The sequence below is a fragment of the Pan troglodytes genome, chromosome 7 (assembly GCF_028858775.2).
Source record: "Pan troglodytes isolate AG18354 chromosome 7, NHGRI_mPanTro3-v2.0_pri, whole genome shotgun sequence".
NCBI lineage: Eukaryota > Metazoa > Chordata > Mammalia > Primates > Hominidae > Pan > Pan troglodytes.
Window position 1 is genome coordinate 30443661 of NC_072405.2, and position 16310 is coordinate 30459970.

General features: G+C 59.9%; 1 protein-coding gene across 5 annotated transcripts; it reads right to left on the bottom strand.

The window, feature by feature from the left end:
- Positions 1 to 213: 213 nt before the first annotated feature.
- Positions 214 to 16302, bottom strand: HR (HR lysine demethylase and nuclear receptor corepressor). Of its 5 annotated transcripts, none has more exons than XM_519644.8 (19): positions 16218 to 16302; positions 14349 to 15000; positions 12831 to 13623; positions 11375 to 11525; positions 11104 to 11297; positions 9437 to 9601; positions 8579 to 8668; positions 8282 to 8397; positions 7402 to 7483; positions 6847 to 7010; positions 6498 to 6740; positions 6124 to 6289; positions 5889 to 5958; positions 5545 to 5675; positions 4958 to 5077; positions 4744 to 4859; positions 2669 to 2833; positions 2094 to 2222; positions 214 to 1557 (listed from the first exon to the last, which is right to left on the bottom strand). In XM_519644.8, exons 2-19 carry the CDS (start codon positions 14958 to 14960, stop codon positions 1495 to 1497), a joined length of 3570 nt encoding a protein of 1189 aa, XP_519644.4. In that variant the 5' UTR covers positions 14961 to 15000; positions 16218 to 16302; the 3' UTR covers positions 214 to 1494. The 5 variants fall into 5 exon arrangements, with proteins under 5 accessions (XP_519644.4, XP_009453246.3, XP_054513266.2 ...); XM_009454971.5 differs by having other exon boundaries at positions 9437 to 9604; XM_054657291.2 differs by lacking the exon at positions 2669 to 2833.
- Between the last annotated feature and the right edge of the window lie 8 nt (positions 16303 to 16310).

Here is a 16310-nt window from a genome sequence, read left to right on the forward strand (position 1 = left end):
AAAATGAAGATTAGGTAGCAACACAGAAAATGATTATGATATGGTGTCGAAAGAAAGAAACCAAGGACAAAACACAGCAATCCAGCTATGTGCACAGCAAATCCTTGGGGAAAGCACTGGGAGGGAATACGCCAAAATACTCATAGTAGTTGGAGGTGTGTAATGATGGGCTAGAAGGTGACTTTCTTATTTTCTAAATGTTCTGAAAGTATATTACACTTATAATAAAAAACTTTATTTAATAAAAAAAATTCCCCAAACCACAGCAGGAACAATTAGGTATGACAAGAGTGGGAGTGTTTTTCTTTGTAGGGCTGAGATACACAAAGGAAGCGGGAGAGGGCGGAGCGCCACCAGGAGGCTGCGGGCGTGGAGCGGGGACAAGGAGGGGTCGGCTGTCTGAAGCAGTCAGGCTCAGTCCCAGGGTGGCTGGGCCTGGCGTCAGCCACGGCCACTGCCACCAAGGGCAGACAGGCGGGGCAAGGGCTCTTCTGGGCCATACTTCTGGATCTCCAGGTCAAGGTAGACGGGAGAGATGGGGCGGACTGGAGCTTGCTGGGTGGAGTAGGGCTCGGGAGTCTCTGCACAGGGAGGTCACCTCTTGGCTGTGCCCCAGGACTCTGCCTTGCCTGCTCTTGCACTCAGGAGCATCTTCGGGGGACAGCCCCCCACCCCACCCAAAGTCTCCTCAGTGAGAGGCAAGGCCCCAGGCCCCAGACGAAGAGCAGGCAGTGGTGTCCTGTCCCTTGGGCCCCAGATCCGGGCTGCCCTACTCCATTTGTCTCTAAGGCAGATTTCCATGTCCCCCTCCCTCCCTGGACCATGTGGCCTGCAGGGGCAGGGCCAACCACACTGGCAGCAGTCACAAAACAACAGACTTTAATGGAAATCATGAAGGAGGGAAGCGGGCAGACCGGGAAGGGGCTGAGTGACATCGCCCATGCCGCTCCCTCCGCCAAGCCTGAGCAGCTCCTGATGCCACCCTCTCCTCACATTCCCCAGATCTTTTGGCAGGAGGGCAGAAGGTTGGAGGCCCCTTGTTCAGCATGCCTGCAGTGAGCCCAGTGAGGATGCGGTGGTAGAAACGGAGCTGGGGCAGTAGAGTGGGCTCAGTGGGAGTGAGCAGCAGGAGGAGGTGTTGTTTAAGCCAGAATGATTCCCAAGTTTCCCCAAGGAAGGGCTGTTTGTCTCCTGGGTCTCGGAGGAGTGGGGATTGGAGGAAGTCAATTGCCCCCAGTGCGGGCCTGGTACCATGAAGAGGGGCACAGGGTGGGGGAGATGCCAGCCTGAGAAGGACAGGTGTGAGCTTGGTGGCACTGTGGTTGTTGGCTTAAGGGGGAGGGGAACAGAGTGCCCTGCTTGTACCCAGAGTGGTGCTTCTGGGGTTGACCAGAAATCCCCAAGTCCCCTAGCGTCATCCCCTGCTAAAGTTGTGCCTGGGCTGAGCACCTGGTCTACCTGTCCCCACCCCGATCCCAGACACCTAGCATCCCTCTATTTGGCCTCCTGTAATGTCCCCACGGCCACCTTCACTGCTTGGAACACAGCCCAGTCCATCTAGGAAAAAGAGAGAGGACAAAGCATTTTCAACTACATTCCTGGGCCCACCCGCTGTCCCCCACCCTACTTAAAAGGAATATCTGGCCAGATGCGGTGGCTCACACCTGTAATCCCAGCACTTTGGGAGGCCAAGGTGGGTGGATCATTTGAGGTCAGGAGTTCGACACCAGTCTGGCCAACATGGTGAAACCCCACCTCTACTAAAAATCCCAAAAAAATTTAGCCAGGCATGGTGGTGGGCGCCTGTAGTCCCAGCTACTTGGGAGGCTGAGGCAGGAGAATCACTTGAACCCAGGAGGCGGAGGTTACAGGGAGCTGAGATAGTGCCACTGCACTCCAGCCTAGGTGACAGAGCAAGACTCCATCTCAAAAAACAAAATGAAACAAAATAAACAAAAGGAATACTCTGCCCCTGCACAGGGTGGCTGCCTGCTTGGCACAGGGTGGGATCTGCTATGTCCACTGCAGCTGTGGCACAGGGAGGTGGGAGGCTTGGGCAGCACACCCAGCCTGCTGGCCCACATCCCACTTACCTGGGCATAAAGCAGGTGGCAGTCAGGGGGAAGGCTGGGTCCCTGGTGGCAGAGCTGAGCAGAGAGGGCAGAGGTCTCAGGGGAGAGGAAGTGCTGAGTGACGCTGACTGTGCTCACCAGGCCCTGCACCTGTGTCGGGGGGACATGGACAGTGAGGCTCAAGATCACACATCCTCTCCCTGTCCCCCTGGTCCCTGAGGTTCGCTTCCTCTAATGACACCCACCCCCGACCCCTGGCTCTCAGAGAGCAGATTCCTGTATGCACCACTGGACACCTCAAAGCCTGTGGCCAAAACCGGGCCTCAGAACTGCTGGAGAGACCCTAAAGTCTCCCTGCGAGCCCCCTGACATCAGCATGCCCAGGAGACCAGGAGTGGACTCTGGCGCCAGTCCCAGTTGGGCTCAGTGACTTCAAGGCCTCTTGGCTCCCCCGTTTTCTCTTCCCCACAGCAGCGTGCGGCTCCCTGCCCTGCCTGGCTCTTGGGTATTGAGGGGATGTTGGATGCCTGCAGCCTTGATTGGGTCGCTTCTGCCATCCTGATCTCCCCGCAGAGCCCCTGCCCGCTGGGAAGCACCTGGTGGGGAGCCCCTGCAGGCACCAGCACGGCCTCTCCGGGGGCCTGGAGCAGGGTCCAGCAGCTCACGCCCCACTCCTCCCGCAGGCGCCGCCGCAGCCCTGCGTCCAGGTAGCAGCTGCCTGGGGCGCCAGGCTCCAGGGCGCCTGCCCCGGCCGGGCACACCTCAAAGAAGAGAAGGGGGAATGAGCGAGATGGGGAGGGAAGGGCAGGGCTGCAGGAGGATGGGGCATGGACTTTCCAGAGGCCAGGGGTGGAGAAAAGAGCCGAAGGGTCAAGTCTTGAAGGGCAGGCAGGGAGGGCATGGCTGAGTTTGTTTGGGACTGGGGCAGCTCAGGTTGGCAGAACACACATTTGGCTGGAAGGAGCTTAGAAGGAAGGGATTCAAGGCCCTACAGTTGGGCAGACTGAATCCCTGCTTTTCTGGGGCTGGAGGCCTTTAACAGCCTCTGTGACTGCGGCCCCTCTGCTCCCTCTCTCAATGGTACCCCTTTCTGCAAATCCGAGGGAGACATCCTGCATAATCTCAGTTCATAAACTGTCTACCAGGATTTCTTCATCTGAAGTCTTTGGAATGGCCAGAATTGTGTGCTAAGTGGTGGATGAGGAGAGAGCTGTATGTCCCTGGGGAGACAACTCAAAGTGTTCATCAGGGTCTCCCTAAGATTCCGGATGCAGAAAAGGGAAGGACCACTGCGAGGCTCTGAGTGCCAGCAGGTGAACAGGCTTTCCGGCCAGGCCGAGGCCTCTGCAGCAGCCACAGCTACGGGGACCTCACGAGCCTAACCAGAGCAGGGAGCTCTCTGGGCAGGCAGGGACTCGCGGAGGCCAGAGGTGCCCAGGGAACATGTGCAAAGGGGACGCCAGCATCGTGCTCCAACCCACCACCAGCCCAATCCACCCCCTTTGGCAAGGGCCTCAGCCATTGCCCCTGGGCTTAGGGCTGCAAGATGGGGCCGTGGGGAAAGGGAAGGCTGGTGAAGCAAATTGGACCCTAGGGGAGTCCCAGCTGGGTGCCAAGATTCCTTTGCCCTTGGAGATTCAGGTCCATCCTGGAGCTGAGCAGTGTTTCCCAGGCCACCCAGGGAGACTGTGCCCCTCAGCCCTGCCCCGTGAGTCACTGGGTTGGGCCGTGGTGACTGCCCACGGCCAGCCACACCCAGCCCAGAAGAGGCCATCTGTGTGTGGAGGTGTGCTTGTCTGCTCCCCTCTGCGTGTCCCAGCATCTGTGTGTGTATCTACACATGTGTGTGCCTGTGGGCAGGAGGGGTGCACACCATGCTGGCCTCTGCACGTCTCCGTGTGTGTGTGTGCCTTGGCGAGGGGTGACACTAGGTGGAAGTCTTTTCCCCAGGATAATGAGGGCTCAGCTGGACTTGGAACCACGGGGCTGCCCTCGCCTTACCCCTGGACTCTCTCCTCCCCTGCGCCTCAAGCTTCTTGCCTCTAGCCCACCCCATCACCTTCCCCTTCCCTGGCTCCTCACCTGACCCATCTCTCCCTCCACTTCCCTCAGCCCCCTTCCTTGCTAGCCCCTCCGGGAGCATCTCCTCCAGGCAGTCTCCCCTAACAAGATGCAAATACCAAAAGGGGGGCAGCCGGACGGAGTCTCAGAAGGGAGAGGAGGCTGCCTGCCTCCAGGAAGAGCATAGAGTAGTGACCTGGGGCCATGACAGACAGAAGCTCAGATCCCAGCCCTGCCACTGAGCTTCAGTGTTCTCATCTGCCAATGGGAAAGGAGCAGTGCCTGCCTCATGGGGCGGGGGGCTGAGACGGGTAACAGATAATTGTGCCTAAGGCCCTAGCACCACGTCCAGCCTCGGGCAGCTGGTGCTCTCATTTCATCATCAGGTCCAGGCTCTCCTGCCGCAGCCCCTGCCCCTTCTCTGGGCCCCACGGCAGAACTCCGGGTCCCCTCTGCCTTCTCTGCACCTGTCTGTGCGAGTTGGGTCTGTGCAGCTCACCTGAGGGCGTGGGGCGGGGAGCGAGCACACGGGACCGCACACTGGGGTGGGACTGGACGAGCTTCTAGGGCTGGGCGGGGGGAAGGGGAGGGCTCCCGGCTGCCTCCTCACCATCTGGAGAAAGCGGCGGATGCGCTGGGCGTCCTGTGCCCGGAACACGTGCCACACAGTGCTGACCTGGCTGCCCGGAGACCAGAGCCCCTCCCCGTCCAGGCCTGAAAGGAAGTCTGAGGAGGAAAGAGCGCTCAGGCAGGCCCAGGGCTGGTGGCGACAGACACTCACCTCTGTAGCTTGTCCCCGCTCCTGCCTCTGGCCGAGGACCTACCTTTCTGTGCCCGGTGCCAGGCAGGCAGTGGTGCGTCGGCGTGCACCAGGATGCTGACCAGGTCGGCCACCTCCACACAGAGGTTCTTGGTCCCCAGGTGTCCCCGGTGCGGGCTCACACCTGCATGGCAATAGAGAAAGAACAGTTAGAAATGGAATCAGAGAGCCAGGCGCGGTTGCTCACGCCTGTAATCCTAGCACTCTGGGAGGCCCAGGCGGGCAGATCACCTGAGGTCAGGAGTTTGAGACCAGCCTCAACATGGAGAAACCCCCTCTCTACTAAAAATAGAAAAAATTAGCCGGGCGTGGTGGTGCATGCCTGTAATCCCAGCTACTTGGGAGGCTGAGGCAGGAGAATTGCTTGAACCTGGGAGGCGGAGGTTGCGGTGAGCCGAGATAGTGCCATTGCACTCCAGCCTGGGCAACAAGAGCGAAACTCCGTCTCAACAACAAAAAAAAAGAAAGAAAGAAATGGAATGAGAGAAGCACTTCAGGCCCCAGGGCCTTGGCACAGACACTCGTGTGCCCCGAGATGACAGGCAGACAGGCATGGGAGTAGAGACTGGGCAGGAGTGGAGGGACACTCACCATAGGCTGCCCAGAGCTGGGGCTCCAGTGGACGCAGGGCAAGGCCCGGTGGGAGGTAGGAAGCCAGGTTGAGTTTTCCATGGAGGGCGCAGTACTCCGGAAGTGGCAGACTGGCAGCTAGGTTCTCCACCCTGTCAGGGTAGGGGGTCATGCCCAGCAGGCCCAACCTGGGCACCAGAGACCCCATCAAAGCCCCCCCACCACCCGGGTAACTCCCAGAGGGCAAACATGAGAGTACCAGGGACCACGGGGTGGGGGTTGGGGGCAGAGGAGGAGGGGAGGGCTGAACCAGGCGGGGCCTGCGGTGGCGGGGAGGTAGGGCTGGCCCTTGGTGACATACACACCTGCTGGTGTCCTCATCCCCCAAAGCTCGGTGCAGCAGGAGGACAGAGCCCTCGTCTGACTTTGGGCGAACTACAGGAGACAGAATGGCCATTGGCCTCCTCAGCCCTGAAGCCCCTGCCCCGGTGGCAGCAACACCTGCTTCCAGCCCCTCGGGGTCACCCTGGGACTCCTCTGCCACCCGATCCCTAGGGCTTGGGCTCCCAGCTCCCTCTCCCCTGTGTTGGGGACACTTACGCTCAGGCCAGGAGAAGCCCTCCCAGAATGTTGTGCTGCCCAGGCTGGTGGGCTGGGGAGGTCCGAGGGGGCTCAGTGCCTGCACCTGGCCTCCAAGTGCCCCAAGAGCTTCTGTCCCCCACAGGTTGCCCTGCAATGTCCTTTGGATCCCTGACACCAACACAGGCTGTGGTGGGAAAGGAAGGAGGCCATGAGGAGAATGGCCAGGTTGCCCGCCGTGGCCAGGCAAGGGCATGTTGTAAGGGCAGTAGAACAGCTCAGGGACAGCCCTCCTGCTCCCTCTGAGCCACTGGGTCTGTCTGGGCCTAGGGACCAAGGCCCCGAGGGGCAGGTGGGGTGGCCAGGGCTGGGAGGGGTGGGGAGGGGCGCCTCACCTGGCCCTGCCTCCAGTGCTCCTGGAAGAGGTGGAAGCCACGCCGAGGCCAAGGCCGGGGCTCCTGCAGCCACAGCAAAGCCCCTGGGGGAGGCAGCCGGGGCCGCACTGGAGAGAGGGGCAGGCCCAGGCCCTTGCGCAGACCCGGGCCAGCTCGAAGCCCCGGCCCCAGGGCTTTCTCCTGGATCTTCCGTTCCACCACCTGTGCGATAATGCTGTCCAGGATGTTGGTGATGCGGTCGTCCTGCAGAGAGGGGCACAGGGGCTTAGGACCCACTGGGCCCCACAGGGAGGGCAGGTCCAGCCTCTGGTCCCCTGGCTCCTAGCCCTCCCTCCGTGCCCTCACTCACACTGGGCAGGGCCGGAGTGACGGGGGCGAAGGCCATGTGTATTCGCTCATGGCCCAAGCAGAGTTTGACCGCGGTAGAAGCCAGCAGTTCGCAGAGAGAAGGACAAGGCAGGGGCCCTCGGCCAGCACGGTCCTCTGCTGGGGTCTCAGCGGAATCGGGGGTCTCTGTCAGGGAGGAATATGGTGGGGGGCTTCGCGTTTGGTCCCTCCTCTTCCCCTCGAGGCCCTCTTGCCCATGCTGCTCTTCCCTCTCTTCCTGGCTGAGCCCACTCTCTCCCCAGCCAGCATCCCCCACCTCAGCTCTGCTCTGGGTCTCCCCGTTCTACTGCTTTTCCTGCAGGCAGCTCCAGAGCCTCTAAAAAGAGGGGTTCAGAGGGGGGTCTGGCCAAAGAAGGTGTTTGGAGGCGTGTCCTGAGGGGAGTAGTGGAGATTATTGGGGGCCGGTGGGGGGGGGGTTGCTAAAGTCCCTGGAGACTTCCGCGACTGTCCCCTCCTGCCTCAAACTCTGGCCCAGCCTCCCTCTTGCACAGGCCGAGGGGCAAGAGGAGCCGCTCACCCTCTTTGATGCTCTTGGTCCTGTGGGTGTCGCCATTGCAGGAAGGTTGTGGAGTTGGGGGCGTTTTCTGTGTCGATTCCTTCTGTTAAACCCATCCACCACCCCCCCAATCCAACCAGAGATTTTAAAATGGCAGACACAATTCAACAGAATCCACAAGAATGAACAATGGACTCTTGTCAGTCCTAAAATCGTGTTTATAGGAGCAAAATGCTATAGGATATAACATTAGGTGGAAAAAAGTTGCTCATGGACTTCTACCTATGATAGGGGCTATAGTCTACTAAAATAGACAAATGGCTGGAAATAAATATGTCAAAACTAATGGTAGCATTAAGGTCATCGTCATTTTCTTCCTTATACTTGTCTGTATTTTCCAAATTTTCCACAATGGGTATATAACACAGTGTCTGGCACCCAAAATGCATTCAGTGAACTATTTATTTTGAATGGATGACTTTTATAATAAGAACATGAACTTCATAAAAACTTTGCAGAATGCACATTGAGCGCCTGCTAGGTGTTAGGTGCCGGGATACTGAGAAGGCGGGCCAACGCTCCACCTGAAGGAACCATGGCCTGGGGACCCGGCCATACCAACAAGCACCTCTAGCACGATGTGGCAAGCACTGAACAAGAATATGCAGAGTAGGGCGGATATGCTCCAGGAAGGCAGGGGGTGAGGACCTCCAGGTCATGGGGGTGGGAGGGGCCAGCGCTGGAGATCATGCATGGCTCCTGATCCCCAAGGTGGGAAGTAGCCTGATCCCACAGGCTTCTCTCTCTTCATCCCCACCAAAAAAAAGGGGGAGCCAAACCCCTGCAAAGGTCAGCCATTTGCAGGCACGATACCCAACCGGTGACATGCCCTGGGTCTTACCTGCTGGCCTGCATCCCCGGGGGCCCACACCCGGGCATCAGCTTGGCAGGGGCAGTGCCCCCGGATATCAAACTTGACCCAGACCTGGTGCATTGCAGTGCTCAGCTCTGCCAAAGCTGGGGGTGGGGGTGGGCAGGAGAGGGAGGTTGGTGGTGAGTGTAGACCAACAGGCAGTCCCGGGCAGCTTGGCCTTGCCAAGCAGAAGGGCATGGCACTGGGGGGAGGGACAATCAGACGGGAAGCTGGTCTCCCTCAGGACCCAACCTCTGCACGCCCCACCCCTCCGAGATGGCTCACCCTGGCTGGAGACAAACTGGGTCAGCGTCAGGGAACAGGCAGCGTGCCCAGCCTCCTGCGTGCACTCCTCCGTGGACTGCTCCTGAAAGCCTGTGGGGCAGGAAGGGAAAAGCTGCAGGTCCAGAAATCAAGGTAATCACAGGTTAAGGTCAGAGAAGGTCAGGACATGATATCTAAATCAGGGGACTCAATAGTCCACAAAACTCGTGCTTTCTGGGAAACCTGGGTCACATAGAGACACAGCATTCTTTGCTTGTAGAATGCACAGCCTTTAACGTGCTGAGAGGCTTTGCAGGCCCTTAGGCTAACCATGTGGAAGACAATGTTCTAAAATGTATCTGACCCTGGAGCTCTTTTTGGTCATCCCTACTGGAACACAGGGAAATTTCAAGCTCTCCCGTGGCCAACTTGAGCCAAGGGAAAGAAAGCTGAGAACTATGAAAAGAACAGGATGAAATCAGAAGACCTGAGTCTAAGTCCTGGCTGCAACACGTTACTAACTGTGTGACCTTGGACAAGTCGCTTATCCTCTGAGTTTTTCTTATCTGGAAAACAAAAGCAGTAATACCCACTTCACAGTGTTACAGCAGGTTTTAAAAGGTGCCAGCTGAACAGAGTGGGAGACACCGAGTGGGCACACTCGCCTTTGTTTAAGGGTGGTCAAGGACGCAGGCATGGTCCTCTGATCTGCAGAGAGGGGAAGTCTGCTCTAAGGGCATTGAGCCATGGTGGCTGAGGCTGGGGCTGCGCAGTGGGTAGGGGGCTTTTTGGGGAGAGGCAGCCAACGAATGACCACAGGCTTGCAGCAGTCCCCCTGAGGGCTCCATCCTGCCCTCCCACCCCCAGCCCCTCTCCTACCTGCTTTCTCCCTGGCCCGCCCAGTGCCTGCCACACGACCACAGGCCACACACAGCCGGTGGCTGCAGCGGGGACATCGCCAGTGGGTGTTGAAGAGTCCATGGTGGCAACGGCTGCAGCAGCGTGGAATGCCTGGGCTGTCCTCTGTCACGGCTGGCCCTTGGCCTGCTGACCACGGAGAGAACAGGGTCAGAGGGTGAAGGCAACAGGCCCCAATGGAAGGCTTCACGTGGGAAGGATCCAAGGAGGGGCAGGAGAAGCAAGGAGCAGCTTCCATGGAGAGGGCTCCCCCAGGGAAGGGAGACAGGCCCCTCGACAGCTACCCCCTGCTTACTCCACAGCCCTGTCAGCCTCCTTGTAGAAACTATCCTCTCCAGCAAAGCCTTCCAGGGACAGTGGAGGCCTCAGCTCCACCATTCCTGCCCCACACCCAGCTCTGCCCCCAGGGACTTCCCCACTGGCCCTGAATTACTAATCCACACCACTTCTAGCACATTCTTTCCTCCACCTCCTTCCCTCCAAGCCCTAGGTGCTACCAGAAATGGTAACCATGCTCAGGTGCCATTTCCTCCAGGAGACTTTGTTGTCGTTGTTTTGAGATAGGGTCTCACTCTGTCATCTAGGCTGGAGTACAGTGGTGTGATTACAGCTCACTGCAGCCTCCATCTCCTGGACTCAAGTGATCCTCCCACCTCGGCCTCCCAAAGTGCTGGGATTACAGGCGTGAGCCACTGTGCCCAGCCAGGAGTGGGGTTTTCTAAGAACCAAGTATCAGACTAAGCCATTGTTGGTAGGTGGAAAAGGTGTCGCTGAGTACAATTCAACGAACGCCTTGCCTTTGGGTGCAGGGGCCTCAGAGGTGGTTAGGACTTGCCCCTGCCTCGCAGTGCACACATTCCAGGTAGGGAGATGGACCCATAAATACAGCGATGACTGTGGCACCACGAGGCGGGTGCTGGAGACGGAAAATGCCAGGGAAGGGTGAGGATGGGAATGCAGGAGAGCTTCCCAAGTGGGCCCCAGAGGATGAGTAAGTTTTCATTCACCACGTAGAAAGGGAGGAGCAGGGCATTCCAGACACAGGGACAGCCAGTGCCAAGGCCCGAGGGGATGACAAGCTCCAGGGAGCCGGGAAGGGAAGGATGGGTGGCGTGTGTGCTGGGAACCCAGGCTGGGAGTGGCAGGAGCCAACAGGGAGCCTGCTGAAGATGCACCAAGGGGTCTGGCCTGTCTGGGGCAAGAGGGAGCCCTGGGGGTCTCCACCCAAAGACTGACCAGCAGCCCAGGGCTGTATGCTTATAAGGAACTCTCTCTGCTGCGGAAGGGCGACCGAAGGGAGCGCCTGCAGCCAGAGGGGACCTTAGCCCAGGTCCTGTCAGCCCTCCAGGCCCGGGAGCTTCGCCTGACCCCCAAGCCCTCAGGAGCTCCCCGACCTCCCAGTGCCTTGCAGATACTTGGCACTCATTCTTGTTTTCCCAACAAGCCCAAAAACTCCCAGAGAACTGGGCTGTACCCAGTTTGACACCTTCCTGATGTCCCCACCCAGGCCAGGGGCTCTTCTGAGGTTGCCTTTGGTCTAGGAGCTGGCAGTGTGGGTGGGGTCAGGGGAGGGACACCTGGGGCTCCCCACACAGAGACCCCATGCAGACCCAGGAGGTCCTGTTCACCTTCCCGCTGGGCCCAAGCCAGGGCCTCCCGCTCCCTCCGCAGCAGGCGGCACAGTCGGTCCCCCAAACCACTGAGCAGGTGCTTGGCGAGGCCTGTGCTGAGCCGGCTGTCAGGGCCGGACCCTGGGCCTTCCTCAGAGCTGGAGTTGGCGGCTGTGTCTTCCTCCTGCTGCGGCTCCCCTCCCAGAGGTGATCTGGAGAGAGGGCAGGGGGAGGTGAGCAGGGAGCCCTGGCGGGGGGGCACTGGAGGTGTCCAGGGGCAATGGCTCACCTCCGCACTTGCTGAGAGTGGCAGGTGTGCCCTCCTCCCTCTCCAGCTGCCTGGGCACAACTTTGGCATTGAGCCAGTTTTGCAGGGAGAGCCAGGCATGGTATGTCCTGAAGTCCCGGGTCCTGGAGACTGGCCTGGCCATCTTGGGGTCCTGAGGGGACAATGCAGAGGTCAGGAATCTGGGTTTCCTGGGCTGCTGAGAACCCCATTCCTCACCTTAGCGCCCACCCCATCCACACTCAGAGCCAGCCCAGTTCCTCGCCCCAGGTCTCTGAAGCCTAATTCAGAACCAGCAAGAGTGGACCAGGCAGGTGGAAGGCTCGCACGCAAGGCTGAGCAGGGAGTCTGAGGATGCCGTGACATGGACCGGCAGCCGAGCGAAGAGGTTGTCTGGTGTGTTGAGCCCAAGGCTTTGGGCAGCTGGGGCGATCGTCCTGACACAAGTGCAGGATCCAGCCAGTGTAGACTTTGGATAGCTCCACTGAGGACTTAGTGATACCACTGGCTGCGTGACATGAGGAGACAATCCCAACGTGGATGGAGGGCGCCGGAAGGTGAGAAGGGCCAGAGAGTTTCGACACAGGCCACAGGTGCAGTAACCCAAGAAGGCGAAGGGGCCAACAAATTCCCAGCCAGGGCAGAGCCCTGGGCAGAGGGCACAGACAGGCCCATGCCAGGTGCAGGGGCATTTGGGCAAGGCCACGGAGAGAGCTGACCCACACCCAGCCGTCCAGGAAGCTGAAAAAACTGAAGTGATCCCAAAGAACTAAGGCTGGGGCCGGCAGTGCCAGGGTCCTCCGTGGAGGGCACAGTGTAGCAAGTGACTCCAGGGTGCGCCCAGAGCCCTAACACTGGCAGAGTCCAAACTGAGTCTCCAGCTCCACCTGGCCAAGAGAGCAGCCGTTCCTGGGGCAGGACAAGGGATCCTTCAGGACAAGCAATCCCCAAACAGGGATTTGTGGCACATGCAGTCATCACGGTGAACATTTACTGAGTGTTCACTGGGTGCCAGGAATTCTTCCAAGCCCTTGCTATGAATCATTCTAGCATTTAATTTTTGCAGCAGTCTTCCTGAGGTAGGTGCCGTCTTCTTCCCCATTTTATAGATGAAGTAACTGAGGCCCAGAGAGGCGAAGCAACTCATCCGAGGTCACACAGCTACCAATCAGCAAAGTCAGGGACGAGGCACTCTGGCTCCAGAGCCATGCTCTGAACTATGCCATTATACTGCCACCAACACACCAGGGCTTGGGAGGAGACAGAGGTAGAAGATACTTGCTGGAAGGCTCTGGCCTGGAGATGCTGAGGAACTCCCAGAGAGCCCTCGCGATCCAGGTGGGAGCCTGACCACTGGTTGTGGTCCACTCATAAAGCCTACAGACCCCGCCCCATGCGAAGCCCCAGCCCCGGCTGCCCCCTCCCACGCAGGGCCTGCAGCCCCTCCTGGCCCCCTTACCTTTCTGCTCATCATGCTGTCCCGAGTCCACCTCCTTGTTCCCTATCGATGTGTCCCGCACCTCCTGCCAACCCCCAGCCCCCTGTTCTGCAGTGCCTGGGAAAGGGTCCGGTGGCCGCTTGGGGGCTGGACTGCCCATTGCTCCCTGGACCTCGGGGCTGCCTGCCCTTTTGAGGGCCCGGAGCCGAGCAACCGGCCTCTCCTCGACCTCAGGGCAGCCGCGTGGACATTCAAACTGCTCCGAGTGCCGTGTGAGCCATGTCTTCTTCAGCTTGGTGTGGTGGCTGAGGGGGCAGGCCCTGGGGCCAGAGGCCTTGTTCACTTCCTCGCTGGGTTCGCTGGCTCCACTGGCACCCCCCTCCAGGCCCTCCTGGCACTTCCCACAAGGGCCAAGACCCCCACCTTTAGTGGGTGGGTAGGATGAACAGCAGCCCCGCTGGGTGACAGGCGGCTCGGGAGAGGGGCACCTTGGTGTTGCTGGTGGCCCCAGCTGGTACCCAAGGTTCCCATCGCCTGGCCCAGCCCAGACGTTGCCAAGACTATGAGCAAGGCCTGGGGGACAAGCGGGCCAGGAGGTCCGGGGCACAGTGTCTGGCTGCCCCAGGAAGAGTGGGCAAGGATTCTGCTGCCGGCCAGCTCCCATCTCTCCATCCCTCTGGTGCAGTGAAGGGCGTTCGGCCTCCCCGGCTCTCTGCAGGTGCCCACCAGGATTTAAGCCAAACAACCCAGGTTCCGCAGCTGCCAAGGGCTCCTTTGCCAACCTGGGAATGCTCGGATCCTTGTAGTAAAAGCCCTAAAGAGGGGAGAAAGTGTTACGCTTCAGCTGACTTGGGCTCCCCGTGCCTAAATGGATGGGCAGAACTGACAAGCAAGAAGGAAGGGGAGAATACTGAAGCCCTCACATTCTGATTAATAAACAACACTGCCCTAGGTCTCTGGAGTGCCTCCGACACTGTCCTGGCAACCCCCACCTCCTCCCCCAGGATTTCTCAGACTTCCCCACAAGGAAGTCTAAGAACTAAAGAGTGAATGCCTGGCACAGCCAAAGGGCATCTGGGGTCTGTTTGGGCCATTTGGTGTCCTGTGCCATACTGAGTTTTAAGTGTTTTAACATCTCATCCCTGGGAGTGGGAGTCATCTATGGAGGAGGTACCCTAGACATGGGCCATGGGGTCCCCTGCACATCCCACTCTCAGAGGGCCCTTGTCTGCCTACCCATCTCCTCCCAGGACAAGCCACACATTCCAAGGCCACAGTTCCCAGGACCTTATCCTAGGCAGACAATGGGTGAGTCAGTGGCTGCAATGACCTGAGGGCAGGGGAGGCCTAGAGAGATGGAGCTGCTCAGGGTAGGGCTTGCTTGGGGTTGACTGTGGGGCCTGGGACAGCTCCAAGCTGATAGACCCCTCTACCTCGGTGCTGCCTTCTCTTTTCATCACAGTGGAAGGGCACCTTGGGGACCACCGAGCTACTTTACAAGGCCAGAGCCACAGGTACCCTCTCTGCCCCTGCACTCACCTTGCTGCCTAAGCTGAAGGCAGAGGGCACTTTGGGCTGGCCCCCGGAGTATACGCAGGGGTGCGGGGTCAGGGCCCAGTCACATGGACGCTCTGGGGGCAGGCCAGACACTAGGTAGGGTGGCAAGCAGGTGGGCACCCAGAAGGGAGCTCGCTCCAGGATCTTGGTCTCCAGAAGGAAAGGGCAGTGCCAGGGCCGGAAGGCCACAGGGTCACTCTTGAGATGGCCACCACTATGCTCAGGCATCAGGGGGCCACAGCGAGGTGGGCACGCTGGCCCGCAGAATGCCAGCGGATGGGTAAGCATGGCCTCCTTCCAGCGCAGTCCCTCTTTGCTGCCCAGCCAGTTGACCTTCCTCTCCCCATTCTGGGGGCCCTCGCCCTCCACAAGTGGGAGCATGTCCTTGGGGCCCTGGGGGAAGCCAGGGGGAAGCCAGGAGTCTGGGGTGCTCAGGACGCCCCTCCAAAAGGGAGCAGGCTCTCCCAGGCACAGCGGCCCATGGTGCAGTCCATCTCGAGGCGGGCTGCCGGGCTCCTGTCTCACGATGCCGTTCTCTGGGGCCGTCTTCTCCCAGGTTGGGGTGCCCTTCAGGAAGCTGGGCGTACTCTCCATCACTCTCCTGCCCTCATGGGGCTCTCCCAGAGGGGGGTCCCTGGAGCATAACCATCAAAGCATGAGCTTCTGGGGCACATGTCCCAAGCACCTTACAGCCTGGCACAGAGTGGGCACCGCCCTGGCAGCACCGAGGCAGCTCAAACCAGTAAGGCAAGTGCCAGCCCACAACTGGGCACCATGCTGCCTCTCCACATGCAGCCAGACGCATCTTGCTCCTCCAGGGTGGGGATGTTACCCCTTCCCCAAATTCCACCTGGGCCAGTGCCCCTCAGCGGAGGCTGCCATTGCTAGTAGGGCATGTCCTGGCCTCACCAAGCTAGGAATCTGCTCACGACCCATGAGGGAGGACAGAAAGTGGAAGGCACTGAACGAAGAAAAAGGCTGGATCCTGAGCCTGACTCTGTCCTATGCTGTATGGCCTTGGGCAAATCATGTCACTCCTCTGGGCCTCAGTGTGCCCTTGAGGCTTGGGTCAGCTCAGAGGATTCTTCCCATCCTGCAATCCGTGGTTTTGGGGGTGCTGCTAGCCCAACCCTAGCCTACAGCCCCAGCCAGGCTTGTAGCCGTGGGAAGTGCAGGCCTGGCAGGCTGGAGTCGCTGGGGAAGGCTGCCAGCCAGGGCCGCTGGCTGTGTCTCTCTCTACACCTGGGCGGCCCTGAGTCAGCCTCTTCCCAGAGCCCTGCAGTTTCTCGGCTTCTCAAGCAGAGTCCCAGGACAACTGCTGGGGGCTAGGAACCCCGCCCTGGCCCCCAGTGGGAAGAGCGCGCCGGCACAGGGGAGGGGGATTAAGAAGCCTCAGCTGGATGGGTCAAGCTGCCCTAGCCCAGCCAGCAGTGCCAGGGCAGCCGCCACCGCCGCTGGAAACTTCAGCCTGGCGGGGAGGGGAGAGGGAAGGAGGCGGGGAAAGCGGGCTGGGCCCCAGAGAGAGGCAAGGGAGGGAAAATTGAACGTGCGTGCAAGGGACCAGGATGACAGGTGGCACTAGAGCGGCAGCGCTGCCTTGGCGCGGTCCCTTCGGCCAGAGCGACGAAGCCCCAGGCGGGAGGTGACGGCGCAGTGGCAGAGGGCGCCCAGGTTTTCTGGAGCCACCGCTCCGCCGTGGTCTGGCCGCGTCGGGCTTCCTAACTTTCAGGTGTCAGAATGTGTGGCCCAGCCCAGAGGGGCACGGGGAACACACTCCGTACGGGCACCGCAGGCTCGGCTCAGAAATCCCCCGCCACGAGTGTCCCCAGACGGCGCGCTCCTGGCGCTTACCTGGGCTTCACCGGCCGGTCGCGGCGCGGGCGGTGGCGGTCGTCGTGGCCGGCACCGGGCGCCTGCTCCCCATGGGCCAGCTCCGGGGCCTCC

Bases quoted from the DNA above. Each gene is read 5' to 3' on its own strand.
- HR (XM_009454971.5), bottom strand. From the start codon at position 14,960: ATGGAGAGTACGCCCAGCTTCCTGAAGGGCACCCCAACCTGGGAGAAG. The intron at 11,298-11,374 runs GTGAGCCATTGC...CCCTCTCTCCAG, and splicing joins CACTCTCAGCAAGTGCGGAG to ATCACCTCTGGGAGGGGAGC. The intron at 7,484-8,281 runs GTAAGACCCAGG...TGGGTTTAACAG, and splicing joins CCGGGGATGCAGGCCAGCAG to AAGGAATCGACACAGAAAAC.